The 22,710-nt window shown below is 44.1% G+C and overlaps 1 protein-coding gene across 1 annotated transcript in view; it reads right to left on the bottom strand.

Moving 5' to 3' along the window:
* CXADR (CXADR Ig-like cell adhesion molecule) overlaps positions 1-21,791 on the bottom strand; it is a 52,818-nt gene extending 31,027 nt beyond the window's left edge. The window contains exon 1 of the mRNA XM_047794729.1: positions 21,171-21,791. Within this exon, the coding sequence (XP_047650685.1) occupies positions 21,171-21,213 (43 nt within the window). The 5' untranslated portion in view covers positions 21,214-21,791. The remainder of the gene's footprint in view (positions 1-21,170) is intronic.
* Positions 21,792-22,710: the final 919 nt, after the last annotated feature.

The raw sequence follows: 22,710 nt of genomic DNA, 5'->3' as shown, positions 1-22,710 counted from the left end.
CCCAAATCCAACCATTTTTATCCACATCCAGGCCACCACTACCATATCTCTCTCCCATAGGTTAAGCCCGATATCTTCCCTGCATCCAAGCTTACCTCATTCTAACCATCTCCATACTTTACCACTTCACCTAGAGTGTTCTCTATACCACTGGTTTTTAAATGATATCATTGCCTTGTCTGAAAACCTCTGGTGGCCCCATACTGATTCAGACATGTTGTTCTCTTTCAAGGCCCTTTATGACCAGGCCCTTCTCTACCTTTGGTTTCTCAGCACCGTACCCCTCCTCCACCCGAGGGGGCCTTGGCCAGTTCTCCATCCCTGCTCCCCACTGAGCACCCTGCCTTCCTCCCTGCTCCATCCCACCTCTTAGACTTATACTCTTATTACTTTGGTCTCAGTTCAGGCACTTCCCAGAAGGCATTCTTTGTGTCCAAATATAGGTTCAATCTGATGTACTCCTCTCAACTGGTAAGGCTCCATCATAAACACTTATCCTGCTTGACTGAAGTTGCTGCTTTACTGTGTGTCCTTCCTACCCTACATCCTCAGTGAATATTTCACGTTTGATTTAGAAACCAAAGCTTCTTACTATCAATGATTTCCTTTAGCATAGAAAAATTTCTGGTTCTCAGCTTGGAAAAAAGGTGGGCGGGGTGGGATGGAGAAAAGTTCAGAGGCCCAAGTAGTACCTTTGTGTCACAGAAGGGAAACTGAGGATCTACCGGAAATGAAAGATGTTTCATCTCAAAATAGTGGAGAAAGGAGTTCCTGCTGTTGTGCATAGGTTAAGAATCCAACTGCAGTGGCCTGGGTCACCCCTGAGGTATGGGTTTGATTTCCAGCCTGGTAGAGTGGGTTAAAAGATACAGCATTGCCACAGTTGTGACTCAGAGTCAACTCCTAGGCCCGGAACTTCCATACTCCCAGATGCCACAGGTGTGACCAGTAAAAAAAAGTGGAGGAAAATTAACAACATGTAATGTAACTAAAAGTAGGTGAAAGTAAGTTAAGACCTTTATCTATTAAAGACGCAGCCATAACATTCATTGCGTAACAGTCATTTCCTGCTCTCCAGTCATTGAAAGAAATCAAAGAAATCAGAGGAAGCACCAAGGGGAAGCGGTGAGTTACCTGAACATTTCCCTTGTATGGAAGGCCCACTTCCTCCCTTGCTCCACCTTCTCCCAACGAAAGCACCTGCAGTCATTCACCTCTTACCTATGGCCTCCTCCAAGTTTCCCTAGATCCCCATAGGCAGTATTAATTGCTTCCTCCTCTCAATTACACCACCCTTCCTCTACTGAAGGTAGCTGTTTACACGTCCCTACCCTTAAGCCTGTGCTTTTACTTGTGTGAGAGGGTCCCAGGGTTTCATCTCTGGAGGGCATGTTCCAATTCTTATCCAACAAGCCCCCAGGCGGAACTGCTCAGTTCAAGTGGAGGGCAGGCGCTACAAGAAGAGGGATGGTGCAGGAGCTATTTGAAAGAGGAGTGGTGATAGAACAGAGGACTGTAAAACCTTTCAGGGAAAGTATGGGAAGGAAGGCCATGAGAAGACGGTCATCCAGGGAAGGAAAGGAAAGGAACAATGAAGCCCCTGGAGATGGACACAGAGGAGCTGCGCAAACCTGGTCAAATGCTAATAGGAGCAAAGACGAACGCTTATTCCTTTAATAGTCACATTACAAAAAAAGTTATCAAATGTGGTAAGAAATTAACATGAACGTATGTAACATTTCACACAGTTATATTAACATGAAAGAAATATAACAATAAAAAGCTTTTTTGTAAATATTCTAAGATCACAACTAAGGATGAAGAAAAGTTGCTTCTCTTTTTCAACTATTTCTAGAACATAAAACAAGATGAGAAATATATTACATACTAATGTGTAGTTTCTCAAAATATGTTGAGAAATTCCAAAGATATTAAAAGTAAAAACTAGGAATAAAAATAAGAATAATTTAGGAGTTCTCTTGTGGCACAGCAGGTTAAGGAGCTGGCATTGTCACTGCAGTGGCTCCAGTCACTGCTGTGGTGCCAGTTTGATCCCTGGCCTGGGAATTTCCACAAAAGTTTTACATACTTCTTTGGTTTCTTGAAAAAGGGTATGTTATGATAATCTTAATGCCAGCTGTTATAAAGAACTTATTTGATATTGACTTTTGTAAGAAATATCAAAGAATGTCATAGAGGTTACCATTTTATTTTTTTTTATTTTTTGCTTTTTAGGGCCACACCTGCAGCATACGGAAGTTCCCAGGCTAGGAGTCTAATCAGAGCTACAGCTGCCATCCTAACACCACAGCCACAGCAACGCCAGATCTGAGCTGCATCTGTGACCTACACCACAGCTCACAGCAACGCAGGATCCTAACCCACTGAGTGAGGCCAGGGATGGAACCTGCAACCTCATGGTTCCTAGTCGGATTCGTTTCCGCTGTGCAGCGACAGGAACTCCAAGGTTACTATTTTAAATGGAGAAGACATTCAATTGAATTGTTGAGTTCAGACCATAAAATTCAGTATATAAAAACACAGTAACATTCAAAAATTATTCATTAGAACAATGTTAAAAAGTAAACTAGGCAAATCAGGAATTGATTGGGACAAGTATAATTTCGTTGTGTGTGTTTGATAACAAGCACTACCAAAGTCTAGGTTAGCAGGTAAGTCACTGGGATTCTTTAAACTGTTTAAAGTGTTGCAAAAATTCAACCACCAATCTATTTAGACTGTTTCTTTGACCCTAACTCCAATCCGCCAATTTCCTTCTCACCAGGGAGTTGTTTGGGGATTAGAACTCTTTAAAAATCACCTACATACTAAGTGTTCCTTTCTAGAAAGGAGAAAGAAAAACACTTTAAATATGTTAACACTAGTTAATTGGTCTAACTAGGCCTTTAAATATTTCTGGAGCAGAGAAGAAAACACAGGAAGGTAAAATTATACTCTGCTGTCTAGGAGTTTTAGTTGTTTAATTCTCATTTGCATTACTCAGTACAATATGTTAATATACAATTAGAGCTAAGAAAATAATACTTTGCATCAGATAAGTTAGTAACAATGAGAAATGACATTAAGGGTATTTATTTGCTTTTCTATGCTTTTTTAAAAAATATTAATTTCCAGCTCCCCACCCCCAGTGATAAATCAAAAAACAAACAGCCAGGAAATTAACTGAGATGGATGGAAATGCGGAAATCATCATCATACCAATAAACAGTTATTAACAGTGACGGAGTACCTATTATGTGCCAGGCAATTTTTCAAAATATTTCATACATATTAACTCTTTCAATTCTCTTGACAACTCTGAGGGAAGTACTAATATTATCCTGATTTTACAATAAACAGTCACTGAGAGGTATCTAAGCTACTTAGGGAGCAAGATGCAAATCTAGGCAGACTGGCTCTGGAGCCACACTTGCTCTCCAAGTACAGGTCCACCAGGAAACACCCCTAGACACAGAGATTTCACTTCAAAAATCACTGTAAAATAGCACAGTGAGTTTGTTATTAGACCCCAATCCAGTCACCACAGTGGAGGAGGGTTCGGAATTTATGCTATTCCTCTTCTACACTAGATTTCTAAGAAAACAGCATTTTAGGTAGCGCATGGTTCAGGTGTTTGGATCAACCCTTTTTTTTTAAAATCTGGGTTTGTTTGTTTTTTTGTCTTTTGGGGGGGGCTACACCTCCAGCATATGGAGGTTCCCAGGCTAGGGATCGAATTGGAGCTGTAGCTGCTGGCCTCCACCACAGCAACGTCAGATCCGAGCCACATCTGCAACCTACACCACAGCTCAGGGCAATGCCGAATCCTTAACCCACTGAGTGAGGCCAGAGTCCACAAGGGTACTAGTCAGATTTGGTTTCCACTGAGCCATGATGGGAACTCCTGGATGGATCTTTCCTTAAACAGAAATACACACCAGGCCAGGATTTGTTGTCAAGTTTGTCACACACACACAAAAAGCTCTATCACTTTAGAATGTTGCTTCTCTGGGACTCAAATATAAACTAAGGGTATTGAACTAAATTATGTTTCAGATGTAAATATGTCCTAATTTTAGAACATCAATCAAGCAACCAACAAGAAGCCTTCCCCTGACATCCAATCCCCTCCCCTTTCTGCTCAGCTCAAAGGTGAAGGCATCAACTGTTCTGAGTTCACCAAATGCAGACGTTTCTGAAACATCAGCAGACTGAATTATGGAAGCAGTTCTGCTCGTGACAGCATGGGCTCTAAAGTCAGGTCTGGGTTCAAATTCAAACTGAGCTTACCAAATGCTTAGCCACAGGCAAGCTTCTAGTCTTTTAATGTATCTGTTTTCTTTTTTAAAATGGGAATTAATAGCACCAATGCTTACTCCTTTGTAGGGATTAAACAAAATAATGCATGTAAAGCTCTTAAAACTGTTGCAGCACAACCTGGTGTCATTCTTTCAATGAACAGTATCCAGGAGTTCCCGTCATGGTTCAGTGGTTAACAAATCCGACTAGCAACCATGAGGTTTTGGGTTTGATTCCTGGCCTTGCTCAGTGGGGTAAGGATCTGGTGTGAGCTGTGGTGTAAGTTACAGACGAAGCTCGGATCTGGCGTGGCTGTGGCGTAGGCCGGCGGTCACAGCTCCGATTGGATCCCTAGCTTGGGAACCTCCATATGCCGCAGAAGCAGTCCCAAAAAAGATAAAAACAAACAAACAAACAAAAAACAGTATCCAGTATGACAATTCACTGCCATCTTATAAGCCTGTTGTCCCTACTAGGATATAAACTTGTATAGCGTTGGGAAGGTGTAATTTTTATCCCTGACATTTTGCAGTGCTTTTCATATACAAAGAATGCAAAATCCATCATGTAAATAAATGATACTGACGTGCACCTACTAGGTTTGGCAATCAGAACCTCATTGGTGACATGGACCAAGTCTAATTAAGTGAAGAGTTTGCAGTGGGATATTTCTAACTACAGAGGTTGAGGTTATATGAGTAGCAACAGAAATAAATGACTGCTGTTCTGAGCAACATGGCTCTCAAGAGTAAGAGAAAAATAGAGTGAGATGTGTCAAGGAAAGGTTATTTTGAAATAAGTGAGAAATCTAGAGTATAAGTTAAAAGAAAGGAGCAAATAAAACAGGAAAGGTTAAAATACGTATAACAGAACATTCAGAGACTGAAGGATCAAGACCCTGGGAAAGAATGAGACCTAGAAAACAGGGGATGAGACATCTATAAATAAATTCCAGGGAGGCACCAAGGGCTGGCACAGTTCAGGATAAATCTCCACACTGAGGTCTAAGAAATTAAGGGAATTTTACCCGACAGCCTCTATTTTCTGTGAAAAACGAGGCATAGAGCATTTACTTAGAATAAAAGAGCAGATACAATGTGGGTAGAGGGGTTTTTGGAGACTGGTTCAAGTCTGAAATATGGGAAGAGGAATGAGGAACAGGAAAAGCAGCACAGAGGACTGCTGAATGGCCCCACCTGCCCAAGGGAGAGGAGCTGATTGCTGATGGAGCTGAGCAAAGATATATGGTTTATCACACCATTTTTTTCTAGTTTTATATTTTAAATTTTCCATAATAAAAATGTTTCAAAGAGAAAACTACAGTAATGTGGCACTACACACCCACTAGAGCAGCCAAAATGAAAAAAAGGCTATAATGAAGATGTGGGGCAACTCTCACACTACACTGATGGGAGTGTCAACTGGTACAAATAACTTTGGAAAACGTTCGGCTGTACCACCTAAACTGAACAGATGTCTCATCTATGGGAACCCCAGAAACTCCAACCACTGTTGAAGACCTGCAAGCACATGTAACCTAAAACACAAGCCTGAGGATGACATAGCAGCACTTTTCACAACAGTAGAAATTGGAAGAAAAAATGTCTATCAACAGTAGGATGGGCAAACCAACTGTGGTACAGTTACACAACCGAATACCACACAGCAATGCAATTGAATAAACCCGAGCTACGCAACAGGAATGATTTTACAAACACAGTAATAAGCAAAAGTTAGACAAAAAACAAACTGTATAATTCCATTTATATAGTGTTAACACGCATCTGTCCTGTTAGAAAACAGGAGACAGAAGGAAGTGACTGCAGGAGTCACGAGGTGACTTCTGAATTGTGGATTATGTTCTATTTCCCAATCTGGGTGATCCACTGCATAATATGTCAGCTTTGTGATAGTGATCTCACCTGTACCCTGATAAATAATGGCCTAAACTGCATGCTTTTCTATGTATGAGTTCATATTTCAAATAAAAGGTTTATCTAAAAATGAATTTTAGGAATTCCCATTGTGGCACAGCAGAAACTAATCCAACTAGGAACTATGAGGTTGTGGGTTAGATCCCGGGCCTCGCTGAGTGGGTTAAGGGATCCAGTGTTGCTGTGAGCTGTGGTGTAGGTCGAAGATTCGGCTTGGATCCTGTGTTGCTGTGGCTATAGTGCAGGCCGGCAGTTATAGCTCTGATTTGACCCCTAGCCTGGGAACCTCCATATGCGGCCCTAAAAAGCAAAAAAACAAGAAATAAAAATAAAAATGAATTTTAAAAGATGGAGTTCTCCTGTGGTGCAGCGGGTTAGGGATCTGGCGCTGCCACTGCAGTGGCCTGGGTCCAACAATGTTAGAAAAGTGCATTGCAGAAGGAAAATCCTAAAATGCCAAGACAATGTTGTTACCGGGGTGGGGAGGGGGGGAGATGAGGTAAGGCATTTCTTGGTCAAGGTGGAAAGGCAACTGAAGTCTGTCATTGGCAGTGGGCAGGAGTCTCAAGGGCCGAAGGGTTGTACCCAAGGGGAAGGGGAAGATGGTGGGGAGAAGCCAGGGCGTCCCCAAGAGCATGATCAGAACACTGTACAGCTTTCACATCACATAGCACATCTGCCAGGATCCATATCCTGCTCTGCTGAGTATCTGAGAACAGAGAGTAAGTGCCAGACTCCCTCCTCCAGGCTAAAATTTGCCAAGGGCACTGAAACGGTGTCTTCCTCATGTCTCCTGAAGCACCTATTACAAGCCTTGCCCACGTATACATATTATATTGACCTGCCCCCCCCCCAAACGTTTCCCACAGGGACTGAGGTTCTGTTTGAGAAATTTTTTTTTTAATTTATATTTTATTGGTATTTCCCCCAACGCACTTTTTTTTCCCCCTACTGTACAGCATGGGGACCCAGTTACACATACATGTATACATAATTTTTCCCCCATTGTCGAGCTTCGTTGTAAGTATCTAGACATAGTTCTCAGTGCTCCACGGCAGGATCTCATTGTTAATCCATTCCAAGAGCAAGAGTTTGCATCCGTTAACCTCAAGCTCCCAACCCCTCCCCCTCCCTCCCCCCCCCCTGTTTAAGACATTTAATATGTAACTTACAAGTCAGGTACTGGGAAAGTATATAGTGTAAAACCAAATGGAAGAGTTAAGGCTGTGAACTTGCACATAGATTTTCTGTATCTGCTGACTTGGATTGTGACCCTCCCTCCCCTCAGGCACAGACACACTCACCTCAGGAAAGCATCCAAATTTCATTTCTGGTTAAAATTAAGTCTAAGTCTTCTTTCTTTCTTTTTTTCAATCTATGTAGCACATTACCTCCCCCATGTTCTCTAACACAGAGAACGCTAATTTCAGAATTCTCTGGCAAAACATATGCAAATAGGGCATTTTGCATTATGGGTAAAGCAGATTCGTTGCCATGGTGAATATTTTCATCACCTTCACAGAATACTATGTATTGCTCCATTTTAAGAAATCTGCCTTTGCCTCCTTGCTCATGAAAATCTCAGCCTCGCTCCTACTTTGATTAACAGGAAATAGGAAAAGTGCTTGGCAAAAAAACAAAGCAAACTCAAGTCAAGTGTCTTATAAAGATGAAATCACAGAAAATAAGAAAGCACAGAGAGCGATACAAGCAAATAATGTTATCTAGTCACAGAAAACCCTGAATAAAGAAAAGGCTGGAGTTCCCGTGGCACAGTGGTTAATGAATCCGACTGGGAACCATGAGGTTGCGGGTTTGATCCCTGCCCTTGTTCAGTGGGTTGACAATCCGGCGTTGCCGCGAGCTGTGATGTGGGTCGCAGACGTGTCTCGGATTCCGCGTTGCTGTGGCTCTGGCGTAGGCTGGCAGCTACAGCTCCAATTAGACCCCTAGCCTGGGAACCTCCATGTGCTGTGGGAGCACCCCAAGAAATGGCAAAAAGACAAAAAAAAAAAAGGCTATTTACAATTAAAAAACAGACAAACAAATCCCTTCTGTAAGTATGTCTAACTTGATTGCCTCAATCTTTGCCGTTACCTCCCTTTTAATATCCCAAAATGAATTCAAATTTCCCTACCAACCATCACCAGGGACCACTCACTTCTCACTTCCTATCTCTCCATAAATGCATTTATTTTCCCCATAGGCAGGTTAAAAATATTATTTTTTGTCCTTATGTGTCCATATATTTGTTTTTCCTGCCTTATAACTAAAATGTAAATGCATATATTGGAGTTCCCATCGTGGCTCAGTGGTTAATGAATCCGACTAGGAACCATGAGGTTTCAGGTTCGATCCCTGGCCTTGCTCAGTGGGTTAAGGATCCAGTGTTGCCATGAGCTGTGGTGTAGGTTGCAGACTTGGCTCGGATCCTGAGTTGCTGTGGCTCTGGTGTAGGCTAGTGGGTACAGCTCCAATTCGACCCCTAGCCTGGGAACCTCCATATGCCGCAGGAGCAGCCCTAGAAATGGCAAAAAGACAACAACAACAAAAAAAAAAAAGAAAGAAAGAAAGAAAAAAAGAAGGAAGGAAGGAAGAAAGAAAAAGAAACTTATTTAACTTGCTGCCAACAGGAATACTATGTGATACAAATAGGTAAAAATCTCCTGAGAGGAATTCCAAAGATACTTTCCATTTGACAAAGCTGTTTTGATGGCACACCACACCCATGCTTTCACAGTTCTGTTCTGTGGAACTTATGGTGGAAGGTAACTGGAACTCAAGCTCCAAGTTCAAGACCTGTGCTGACCAATAGGGTATCTGCTAGCCAAAAAACAGCTACTGAGCACGTGAAATGGGGCTACTGCAAATTGAGATGTGCAGTAGGGTAAAATACTGACCAGATTTTGAAGGCTTGGTATGAAAAAAAATTTTTAATCTTATTGATGTTCAATTTGACCACATATGGAATTAATATTTTGCATATATTGGGTTAAACAAAATACATTCAAATTAATTTAACCTTTTCCTCTTCCCTTTTATATAGGACCACCAAAAAATTTTAAATGACATAAGTGGCTTGCATTATATTTCTACTAAGACAGCAGTGTCTGGACCAATGCCATAATTTACTGGACTTAGGCCTGAGTTTTATGACTTGATTCCTATAAATAAAAATAGAATGTGTCCTTCCTACCTGTAGGCTATCAGGAGAGTGGAATCAAATGAGATGCGTGTGAAACGGTCCTGTAACAGGGCAAGATCACTTTTCCACAACCAGCTCATTCTAAAAGTATCAGATTTCACATTATACAACCAAGTAGGCTAAAGAATCTTCTCAATTCTTACTGTAGAACTATCCAGGGCACAAAACACTTGAAAGTTTTTTGTCTGGTCCATTAAGAAAACCCCCATGGGAATTGTCTGGTATTCTAGGGTTCAAAGCACTCTTCACAGGGCAATCTGAGAGACTGAGAAGGGTCAGCTAGAGTCACTCTAACAATTCAACAAAGATGGGGCTCAACACACTTGATTTCACTGTATCTGCCTATTCTTTGAGATTCCTTGAGAGCACTTTTATCTGTGCAGACAAACCATCCTTCCTTTGGAGAAACCTGTAAAACTCACAAAGAACACATAGCTACTCTGTGAGAAAGTTAAAAACAAGCATGATTAGTTTTTGAAATCTAAACAGTTTTATTTCTTAGAAGTAAATGAAGGAGTTCCCGCTGTGGCTCAGCGGAAACAAATCTGACTAGTATCCATAATGACTCAGGTACGATCCCTGGCCTCACTCAGTGGGTTAAGGATCCAGCGTTGCAGTGAGCTGTGGTGTAGATCACAGAAAAGGGCCGGATCCTGCGCTGCTGTGGCTGTGGTGTAGGCTGGCAACTGTAGCTCCAATTCAACCCCTAGCCCGAGAACTTTCACATGCCACACCTGCAGCCCTAAAAAGCAGGGGGAAAAAAAAAGTAAATAAAATCAGTTAGTCCCATTCCAACTTAAACAATATCTTTGAAAAAATGAACGTGATTTAATAGTCTCCAAGGAAATCTGCATTGTCTCAGTCTGTATAAAAACATTGGTTAATCTATTAATCCTTTTTTCTCGTGAACTATCGAAGAACAAACTGAACCATGCCAGTGATTTCCCACCTAGAAGCATACTACCTCTCTCTCTTATCCTACACCTTCCCTTTGTCAAGAGAGCAGGCAATAGTCTTTTCTTCTTCTAGCACCCTGCCAATTAAAATAAATTGCAAACACTGCTGAGTCAAACTAAGGCCTTTAAGGCTTAAACTTTAATTGGCTAACTCATTATTAGAAACCAGGAAGGGTGAGTCACTGAAGGGAGGGAAAGCCTACAGAAAAGACCAGAGGCAAAACACAAAAGGGATCAAATCCCTTTAAGTCACCATTTTGCGACTGAGTACAAAAACATTTTCAACTTCCTTCCCGTTTTCACGTACACGGAGACAGTAATGGATTCAACAAATGAACAAATTGCAAAGAATACCAATAATAGAGCCCTAAGAGATCACCAAACCAAGAACGACCAGCTTCTAGAACAGATCACTCCACTGTGCCAAGGTGACATTCTCCCATCCCCCTCTCACTCCGCCAGTTGTTTTCAGTCCCTCGGAGAAATTAAGTAGAGAATAAAGCAAGGGGCCAGAGCCAGGCAAAGTTACTGCTCTTTACTTCTCTGTAGCATCACACTTTTAACAGAAACCAATCTAATTCCAAAACCAATGAATTATTCCTGAACATTAGTTTTGTTTTCTTTTTTTTCTTTGTTTTTTTAGGGCCGCACCCATGGCATATGGAAGTTCCTAGGCTAGGGGTCGAATCAGAGCTGCTGTAGCCAACTGCCTATGCCACAGGCACAGCAATGCTAGATTGGAACTATCTCTGCGACTTACTCCATAGCTCATGGCAACACCGGATCCTTAATCCACTGAGCGAGGCCAGGAAACGAACCTGCATCCTCATGGATGCTAGTCAAATTTGTTTCTGCTGAGCCATGACAGGAACTCCAATATTTGTTTTCTTTGAAAATGCAAGGTAGGAGTTCCCTTCATGGCTCAGCAGTTAACGAAGCCAACTAGGATCCATGAGGATGAGGGTTCCATCTCTGTCCTTGCTCAGTGGGTTAAGGATCCGGATGGGGCTTGGATCCCTTCTTGCTGTGGCTGTGGCTGGCAGTTGTAGCTCTGATTCGACCACTAGCCTGGGAACTTCTATATGCTGAGGGTGTGGCCCTAAAAAGCAAATAAATAAACAAATAAAACAGATGCAAGGTACTGTACAGTGGAAACTGGCACAACATTGTAAATCAACTATATTTTAATTAAGATACAAGGTAGGTGAAAGACAGTAAGACAAAGCCATAGGCTCGTTTTTTCAGATAATTTTAGATTACTTTTCACGTGACTTTAATAATTAATAATTATTAAATTATTTTAAAGTTCACACCCATTATTTGCTGGCCACCAAAAGAAGCAAATCAAAACTCCCAGTCTCAAGTCTCGCCTTTATTTAGTTACACCTGATAAAGATTTCGTATGATAGAGGAAAAGCGGAAATGAAGGGAGTGGGGAGAACAGGCAGCAAACAGGAGATTAAAATGAGCCTGGAGTTGTGATACAAATTCACTCCAACACTGAACACAGGGCAGAGCTGACACACAAAGCTAGCCTGGCAGGACACTAAGCCCAGCCCTGCTCACCTCTTCAACCATATAGCTATTCTTGGTCTTCAAATGCTCTTTCCCCTCCAAGTCTTTTCTCAAGCCAATAAACAAATTCCTGCCTGGCACATCTTTCCCCTCCCCATTTATTCACTCACTTAATGAGAGGCTAATTATGAAGATATTTCAATCATCTTAAGAGATGATGGTGTATACCTCAGTGGATTAAGAATCCAACTGCAGTGGCTCAGGTCACCGCAAAGGTGCAGTGGGTTAAAGGATCCAGCATTGCTGCAGCTAATATGGCTCAGATTCTATCCAGGAACTTCCATATACTTCCAGTGTGGCCATAAAATTAAAAAAAAAAAAAAAAAAAAAGAGGAGTTCCTGGTGTGGTGCAGTGGAAAACAAATCCGACTAGGAACCATGAGGTTTCGGGGTTTGATCCCTGGCCTCGCTCAATGGGTTAAGGATCCAGTATTGCCATGAGCTGTGGTGTAGGTCGCAGAGGTCCGGCGTGGCTGTGGCTCAGGCTGGCAGCTACAGCTCCAATTAGACACCTAGCTTGGGAATCTCCATATGCCACAGGTGCAGCCTTGAAAAGACAAAAGCCAAAAAGAAGAGACAGAGAGATGATGGTATAACCTGAACAATGAATTGTGACTGGAGGGATACAAGTCAATGTAAGCTGGTGAGAATAGGAAAAGTCAAGTAAGGTACCCAGATTTCTGCCTGGGCATTTCGGTGGCTGAAAATGCCATTTAATGTTAGATGGAGCAGTGATGTGGAGACAAGTTCAATTGGTGGTGCCTGGAGGGAGTCTAAGCAGAGCTGTCAAGTGAGTGATTTGACATTATGGGCAAAGTGTTGGGAAAATGAGACTAGAAACAGACTGTAAGGATATAAATGGCAACTGAAGCCAGAGACAAGTACTGGGAGGAAAAGTGGGCACACAAAGGAAAATGAGCAGCTCAAGAGGGAAAGAGAGTAGACAATAGAGCCATTTTTGTGAGACATTTAAAAGGTTAAAGGTGAGACATATTAACGGAGTGACATGTCCACTGGATGCAGCCAAGGTGGCCACCACAGTTTAATAGGAGTAGAGAGAAGTGAAAAGATTGCAAAGGGTGGAAGAATGCGTGGACATGAAGGAAAATAATGGAGTTAGCAAATGCAGGCAACTCCTTTTAAGAAATCTGGTGGAGGAAGAGGAGAGACAGGACAGTGCTGAAGGAGGGATAAAAGGGCTGAAGACATGTCAGGAAGGATACTCAAGTTTTAAGCTTTTTTAAGTTGATGATATCCCTATATAAGAGATGGGATAGGAGAGTGACACTCCTGGGAAAGGTTTCAGAGTCCAGGAATGAGTGTAAAGAGGAATACATTGTTTTAAGGAAGAATGATTTTTTTTGGGGGGAGGGGGGTCTTTTTGCCTTTTCTAGGGCCACTCCCACAGCATATGGAGGTTCCCAGGCTAGGGGTCTAATTGGAGCTGTAGCCGCCGGCCTATGCCAGAGCCACAGCAACGCGGAATCCAAGCCGAAGTCTGAAATCTACACCACAGCTCACAGCAATGCCAGATCCTTAACCCACTGAGCAAGGCCAGGGATCTAACCCGCAACCTCATGGTTCCTAGTCGGATTCATTAACCACTGAGCCACGATGGGAACTCCATGGAAGAATGATTATGTGAACAAGGTTCTAAATCTGGATAGTCAGAGTTATAGACAAACAAGATCCTACTGTATAGCAAGGGGAACTATAGTCAGTATCTTACTTTTTTTTTTTTTTTGTCTTTTTGCCATTTCTTGGGCCACTCCTGTGGCATATGGAGGTTCCCAGGCTAGAGGTCCAATCGGAGCTGTAGCCACCGGCCTACGCCAGAGCTACAGCAGCGCGGGATCCGAGCCGCATCTGCGACCTACACCACAGCTCACGAAAACGCTGGATCGTAAACACACTGAGCAAGGGCAGGGATCGAACCCGCAACCTCATGGTTCCTAGTCGGAATTCGTTAACCACTGCGCCACGACGGGAACTCCCTATAGTCAGTATCTTATAATAACCTATAATGGAAAGGAATGTGAAAAAATATACATACAGAGAGAACTAAATCACTGCTATACACCTGAAATATGATATATCAATTAACCTTCAGTAAACACACACACACACACACACATTAGTTCTTATCTGCTGGCTTCTACCTTCTCCCCTGGAATTACTGCAACACACAGTGCTAAACCAACTTCAAGTGCAAAGTACACTTTTCATTCTCTACCTACCTGATGCCTACTCCTCAATCTATTAAAATCTAGCTTTACTCTCAATACGGGAACTGTCCTAAGTCTGAAATCAATAACCTCCTAAATGGGAGTTCCCACTGGGGCTCAGTGGGTTAAGACTGACGCAAATTCAATCCCTGGCCCCACTCAGTGGGAGCCAGTGTTACCACAAGCTGCAGCATAGATTGCAGATGCAGCTTGGGTCTGTGTTGTGGTGGCTGTGGCATAGGCCTGCAACTGCAGCTTTGATTCATCCCCTGGCCCGGGGAACTTTCATTTGCTGCAGGTGCAGCCATGAAAAACAAAACAAAAAAACCCCTGCCGAATGTTCTCAATAATCTCCTCATGTAAGACCACTGGCCTCATTGCTTCATCACTTTCTGGAACACTCTGATCCTCTAGTCCTCCTACAGTCCCTATCACTCCTACTGCTCACCTCCTGCCTACTTATTGGATGTTGATATTCCCTAGCACATCACACCTTCTCTTCTGGTCCTACCTGCTGTTCCTGGTTAAACTTACACAGATGCCACCTATCAGCAGGGATTCTCAATTCCATATCACCCATCCTCGCCTCTCTCCTGAGATCCTGTCCTTGGCTTAAGTCTTCCTACTGGATATCTTTTACCTCCATCTCCCCTCAGGCCCTGCAAATACAATCTGTTCAAACTTAAGCTCACTGTCATCTTCCTAAAACCTGCTTCTTCTCTTTTCTTTATGCCCTGTAGGTTAGTGATATAATTACTCACTCAAGCCAGAATTCTTACTGCTTCCAACTTCTTCTCTCCATTCAACCAACCAGATACCAGGTCCCACAACTTTCCTGATCAAAGAGGAAGCCCAGCACCACTCTGCTGTACTTTGACAGGGACTGCTTGTGTCCAGATCACCCCAGATAGATTCCTGTGTTAGCTCTATTGGTTCCACCTGCCTCCAGAAATGAGGCAGAGATCTGCACCACTCAAGAGAATAAGCCTTATTATAAGTGTATAACCTCACTTCTTTAACCCCTTCACAAGCTTCTTAATGTCACTCTTGGGGCGGGGGGGAACCAACACCTTACTTCATGGAGATCATCTCTTAAGCTCTTGACAGTCTCTATGTCTTTGCTCACCCAAAGGGTAGTCAGCAGTGACATCATGTGGAACCTGTTAAAATGCAAAATCTCAAGCTCCACACTTCCTTATAATGACTCAAGTGCACATCAAAAAGAGACAGAAGTAAAAAAAAAAAAAAAAGAGTTCCCATCGTGGCTCAGCAGAAACAAATCTGACTAGCATCCATGAGGACGTGGGTTCAATCCCCAGCCTCGCCCAGTGGGTTAAGGATCTGGCATTGCCTTGAGCTGTGGTGTAGGTCGCAGACAAGGTTCAGATCTGAAAAGCTGTGGCTGTGGTGTAGGCCAACAGCTACAGCTCTGATTTGACCCCAAGCCTGGGAAACTCCACATGCCTCAAGTGCAGCCCAAAAGCAAAAAAAAAAAAAAAAAGAGCGAGAGAGACATTAGTGCTAGTTAGATGTCTTATCTGCCCTGAACACTTCAACTCCCAAGACACAGCCTATCTGCTGGGATGTTCTACGGAATCTTTCACAGTCTTCAAAATCTTGCGCTAACCACTGCAGGGGCATCTAGCACAGGCACAGTAGACAGCAGGCCATAAATATTTGAATGCTGGATCCTTTTATCAATTGGTTAATGCTAAGTTCAGTTGAGGGCCGGCAGAGTCTGAGGTATGCAAGTGCATTCACGTGGAATGCTGAGTGTTAGGCAGTTGGAAATAGTGGCCCACAATTCAAGGGAGAGCTAAGATGACAACATTTTAAGTCACTAGCAACCACTTGGAGATTACAGTGATGGGTAGATGAAGTCACCTGGGTTTAAGACAAAGCTGGAAAAAAGGACTATGGGTCCAATCATGGGGAAGGCTGACACTTAACGGACTATTATAGAAGGCAGCAAAGGGCAGGTTAACAGAGTGGGCAAGAACCGAAATAGGTGTCAAGGAGCTCCAAAAAAATAAATGGACTTGGCATGAGGTTACTGATACCTTTGGCAGCTGAAGCAGGGGGGTGGGACAGAATAATGCAGTCAGAGATAAAACAGAGGCTTAACTTCTTTAGGCTAACAATGGAATGAAATAAGGCTAGTGGATTGATCACCAGCGGAGGACCATCTTTACTGGACGAGAGGGGAGAGAAAGAGATGGAACTCATTCGAGCTCTATCATACATAGGCCTGGCAGCAGAGAGGCTGAAAGCGTTACATCACGCAACATTTGCTCAACATGTGCTATCTGCCAAGTGCCACAAGCTAACACTGCGACTGTAACAATGAACACAGGTAGTGAGTGTCCCTGCTCTCTGATCTAGTGCAGTGAGACATAATGGGTAATTTTATGGAAACCCCACAATAGCTAGGGTAAGGAGCTAATGTGGGGTGGGGTTTGCCGTGAAGAAGCAACTTTGTGCTGGTGGTGGTATAATAGGAGAGGCATATGGAGAGGATAAAATTCACATCTAAAATCTTCATTTATTTTCCAGGTAAAGCAGAACAATACACTTAGGGAGTTCCTATTGTAGGGAAGCAGAAACAAATCCGACTAGTATCCACAAGGATGCAGGTTCGATCCCTGGCCTCGCTCAGTGGGTTGGGGACCCAGCATTACTGTGATGGTGTAGGTCAGACACAGCTTGGATCCTGTGTTGCTGTGGTGCAGGCTGGCAGCTGTAGCTCTGATTTGACCCCTAGCCTGGGAACTTCCATATGCTGCGGGTGTGGCCCTAAAAAGCATAAATAGGGGTTCCCTTTGTGGCTCAGCAATTAATGAACCCGACTAGTATCCACGAAGATGTGGGTTCGGATCCCTGGCCTCGCTCAATGGGGTAAGGATCTGGTGTTGCCATGAGCCGTGGTATGGTCACAGACGTGGCTTGGACCCCACGTTGCTGTGGCTGTGCCATAGGCTGGCAGCTGTAGCTTCCGATTTGACCCCTAGCCTGGGAACATCCATACGCTGCGGGTGTGGCCTCAAAAAGTAAAAAAATCATCATCATAATTAAATAAACAAACAATAAAGACCTCTAGTGGGATCCCCGTCCTTGACACAACTGAGGCACACAAAGAGGACAGGGGCCTGCCACCACTAAAACAGCTAACAAGTGGTCGGGAGACCAGAATTACTTTTTTTAGTTTCACTCATGTTGACAATGTGAAAAGCAGCAGCACCCCAAACTTTAACACTGTCACCCCTAGGTGCTGCTGCTGGGTCATGGGCCACATTAGCTTACACCACCAGTCTAAGTCTGAATCTTCGTGTTCTCAGAGTGCCTGAAAATATTCAACTAAGATCAAGAAATAAATATAACAAGTCAACAAATAACAAATGCTGGAGAGGGTGTGGAGAAAAGGAAACCCTCCTACACTACTGCTGGGAACATAAATAAACTGGTACAACCACTCTGGAAAACAGTAGGGAGGTACCTCAGAAAACTAAATATAGAACTATCATATGATCCAGCAATCCCACTATTGGGCATATATCCAAACAAAACTTTCATTGGAAAAGACTCATGCATCCTTATGTTCACTGCAGCACTATTCACAATAGCCAAGACATGGAAAATAACCTAAATGTCTATTGTCAGATGAATGGATCAAGAAGATGTGGTATATACACACAATGGAATACTACTCATTCATAAAAAAGAACAAAATGCCAGTTGCACCAACATGGATGGAACTAGAGACTCTCATACTAAGTGAAGTAAGTCAGAAAGAGAAAAACAAATACCATGTGATGGCACTTACATCTGGAAGCTATATACAGCACAAATGAACCTTTCTGCAGAAAAGAAACAAACTCATGGACTTGGAGAAGAGACTTGTTGTTGCTGAGGGGGAGGGACTGGGATGGATTAGGAGTTTGGGTTTAGTAGATGCAAACTATTGCACTTGGAGTGGATAAGCAATAAGATCCCGCTGATTAGCACAAGGAACCATATCTAGTCACTTGTGATGGAACATGATGGAGGATAGTGTGAGAAAAAGGATGTATATATATATATATATATACATACACACATATATGTATGTGTATAACTGGGTCACTTTGCTGTACAGCAGAAATTGACAGAATAACGTAAATCGACTATAATAGAAATAATAAAAACCTCAAAAAAATTTTTTAAATAAAAATAAAGGGCTAATAATAAAAGCCTTCAGTTCTTGGCACACAGTCAAACCAACAGCAGGTTCATAATAAATGACAGATAACCAGTGATACAAATTTAGGATGTTGATTAGAAGTAATCAAAGAAGACAGTGGCTGCTCTAGAGGCAGAACAGCACAGCAATAATAAGAAGAAGGGGATTCAGGAGGAAATGTGTGACCTTGGCAAGTTACATAACCACTTTGTGCCTCAGTTTTCCCACTTGCACAGCAGGGATCATTACAGTACATATCATCTAGGGTTACCAGGTCCATTAAATGAGTATATGTAAAGCCCTTAGAACAGTGCCTGGCATTTAATAAACTGCTTTACTTTTACTACTACTGCTACTGCTCCATCACCACTGCCACCACTATTACTGATGGTATGACTTGCTACTAAATAGGCAATAAAAATGCATCAAAAAGAATTCTGTCAGGGTTCCAATTGTACAATCAATCATGTTACCACTCAAAACTGAGTTCATGGCAACAGACTTCTAAAATATGAAGTATCTTGGAGTTCCCATCAGGGTGCAGCAGAAAAGAATCCGACTAGGAGCCATGAGGTTGTAGGTTAGATCCCTCGCCTCACTCAGTGGGTTAAGGATCCAGCGTTGCCCTAAGCTGTGGTGTAGGTCACTGACGCAGCTCGGATCTTGCGTTGTTGTGGCGGTGGTGTAGGCCGGTGGCTACAGCTCCGATTAGACTCCTAGCCTGGGAACCTCCATGTGCCACAAGTGCGGCCCTAAAAAAAGGACAAAAATAAAATATGAAGTATCTGTAGAAGTACTCAAAGCTCCACATCGGCTGCAGTTTTTGAGTTGTTTCCTAATAGTTGTTTACTTGAAGACAATAGTCCTTTAAAGAGATGTTCACCGTACCCTGAAGTACAATTTATAAGCAGGATGATGCTACATGTATCAAAATATTGATTGTGGGATTGAGATTGTGCCTATCAAAGTGAGGCATCATGAAAAAATTAAATCCAGACAATTATCCTGATATTCCTGGGGGAAAAAAAAAAAAATTCCTCTATATGGTTTAGCTTCTTCCACTTCTGTTTAGATATAGGCTAAAACATTTTTTTTCACACAGAGGCCACAATGGTCTCAACTTCTACTTCAGTGTAGCCCTTGACCAAAAAACAGATGGGACAGTATCATGTAAAATGTTACTGACCCTTCATCTTTTTTTTGCCTTTTTGCCATTTCTTGGGCCGCTCCCGCAGCATATGGAGGCTCCCAGGCTAGGGGTCTAATCGGAGCTGTAGCTGCCAGCCTATGCCAGAGCCACAGCAACTCGGGATCCGAGCCATGTCTGCGACCTACACCAGAGCTCACGGCAACTCGGATCCCCAACCCACTGAGCAAGGCCAGGGATCGAACCTGCAACCTCATGGTTCCTAGTCAGATTCATTAACCACTGAGCCACGACGGGAACTCCCGACCCCTCATCTTTAGGGGAAGCTTTGGAAATTTCAGCCCGGCCTAAATGATATGTATTAAAAAGGTGGAGGTAGTGCTATAGACCCAGATCGAAGATTAGACTTGTTAATAGAATGTTGATCCCAGGAGTAATGCCCACAGCTGTGGCATCCAACAATGGAATTAACATTTCAACAGGAAGCAGAGAGCCAGCCCAACAGAAAGGGCTACTCGACCCCGCTTTAGAGTGCTTAAAAATATCCTACTGGAGGCTACACAAAATGTGCCTCCTAGGGTTCCACCTATGCAATTTTTTTGTTGGTTTAAAGGATTTTGGGGATCTAAAATTCGACAAGTGATTACTTGGACAAAACAAGATCAGTTCTTTTTTAAGCAGCCAATGATTATGCCTTCTACTGGTCCAGGCATTTTTAAAATGCCTATTTTTCCCTCCCCAGAAAGAGGCAGTAGAATGCATGTTTGGCGAATCCTTTCGGAATTACCCTGAGCACATCATCCCATCTTACGATCAAAATGAATCAAATCATTACATACTCAAAACCAAGGTTAGTAATTTCTCCTTTGCACTTTACCCAATGGGAGGAGAAATCAATACTGCATTTTTGCAGGAACCTACTTCTGATTTTCCACGGTCTACTTCGTCGAGTTACCGTCTAGTTAACAGCTCATGCCTGGGCTCGCCTCTTCTATGAGATCAAGAATGCTCAAGCTACAGTTCGTTCATCGCCTCTTTCCTAGAGGTAGCCTGGATGATCCAAAGCACTGAAAAGCCCGGTGTCCATTTAATCATGGCGTTTGTAATTCAGCCTCCCCGCTTAGACTGCTCGACACCTGAAAACTCACCGCCCAAGGCTTTTGAAGTCGGCCGACCCTGGACACACTCGACACCACGGCTAAGAAGGGAAAGGGTAAGAGCAAAGAAAGCAAAGCCCGCACCCACCGCAAAGAATAGTCTGGCAGAGACACCAGGCGCACCCAGCACGCCGCGCCCACCCACCGGCGCCCGGGGAGACTCCCCACCGCCAACCTCATGCCGGGGCTCGGTCAGCTCGCTCCAACTCCCCCGCACCAGGCACCCCACGCCACCTCAGGGCTCCCTTCCCAGCCGCCCCACCTTCGCAGCTCGCGAGCCCGGCCGCGCAAAATCATCCCAATGCAATTCCGCGCGTACCGCCACGGCTGCCGCAGCCCCCAAATCGCTCCCGCCCCCTCCCCCACGCCTCATTGTTCCCGGGTGACCGCAGGCAGCGAACGCCCCAGGGCTGGCCAGGCAATGAGGACCCGAGGGACCGAATTGCCCCCACTCACCCGCGACTCCGCACAGGAGCACGAAGCGCAGCAGAAGCGCCATGGTGGCGGCCCGGCCGTGGGCGACGACTGCAGGTAGGCGGCTCTAAACCGGTCTCAGTCACCCGGCTCCTCGCGCGCTCCCGACTGGCTGACGGCGGCGGCACCTCGCAGCCTGGTCCCACCCCGCCCTCGCTCGGCAGGTGAAACACGTCACTTCCGGTAGTGGCGAAGCCCCTCGGCGCGCGCGGTCCCCGCCGGGCGCGTGGGGTTGCCACGGCAACCGGGAGCCCCTCACTGGCTGCCCTTGGGGACACTCCCCAGAAAGGAACTCCCGGCCGGCTGAGCTCCCGCTTTGAGGTGCGCCAGCGGCCACTGGCCCCAAGTCTGAACCGGGATCTCCGTCTCAATGCCTTCAGTTAAATCGGGTTTGTGCACGTGGGTCCGGCCAGCTGGTCTCCCCAGAAGACTAAAACTGCGGTAGCGCCCTTGCCTCAAGACATCGCACCCGACCCTGAAGGGCAGCTAAAGCGGGCAGCCGCGTCCGCACTAACCCTCCCCTCCCTTCGGGGTAGTAGGGGTGGGGGCCTCCGGCCAGCCACGCCTCCTACCTCTGGAGCTTTGCTGCTGGGGCGGGCTCTCCCACCTAAGGTTCCAGATAAAGGAAGCCAACTGAGCAGCCCCTCGCATTTGTACCCATCTCGTTAAGACGACTAGGCTGCTGAAGAAGGCTACGGAAGGCTTTTCCGCATCCCCAGTATTGCTTAACCTCCTAAATTGCGGCTATGGAATTGGAAAATACCCGGATTGGGTTTCCTCCTTTGTATTTAAAGGTTATTCCAGCCCTGAAATTGGCCAACAAAGACTAGTGAGCTTGAAAATTGGGGTTTAGCAGGGACGGTTAATGTCCTGGGGCGGGGCGGGGGGGTAGAGCTGGGGGAGTCAGGCAACTGAAGAGCTTGAATCTGCCAGAATCTTCCTGACTTTTCTGTCACCTGGTGCCCTCCATACTTGTTCTTCGGTCATTCTGCTGCTTATTCTTGGTTGCTCTTTCCAGATAACGTTTATTTATAACTGCTGAGAGACTTTAGTGTTTCCAAGAGTTCCTTATTAGGAGTCAATTAGAGGAGGGAGTTAGTGGATTGGGGTGGGTAAACACTTGCGCTCCGGAATGGGGCAGTAACTGGGCAAGTAACTTCGAAGTAGCACCCACCTCAAAGGTAGCTATGAAGATTAGATGAGATAATGCACAAAAGAATGCTTGGCACTGTGCCTGGCACATAGTAAGTGCTCAGTAAAGTGGAAGCTAATAAAAAATAATATTGGAAAATTCTTGTTAGTTATTGAACCAGCAAAGAAAATAAACTAGTTATCAGGAAGACCAAAGTTGCCCTACTGCAGTTTAGTCCGGTGGTTTGTAATCCTGCAGATCAGAATTTCTGGAGAAATTATATGAAATGCCAAGACCTCCAGCAATCCTGATTTAATTTGTCTGCAGTAGAATCCTGGCTCATCTCAGGAGAGTCCTGATTAACCACTAGGAACTATTAGGTAAGAAAAC

This window comes from Phacochoerus africanus, chromosome 1, assembly GCF_016906955.1.
Source record: "Phacochoerus africanus isolate WHEZ1 chromosome 1, ROS_Pafr_v1, whole genome shotgun sequence".
Classification (NCBI taxonomy): Eukaryota; Metazoa; Chordata; class Mammalia; order Artiodactyla; family Suidae; genus Phacochoerus; species Phacochoerus africanus.
Note: the sequence above shows the minus strand (reverse complement) of the source record. Positions and strands in the feature narration are given on the sequence as shown.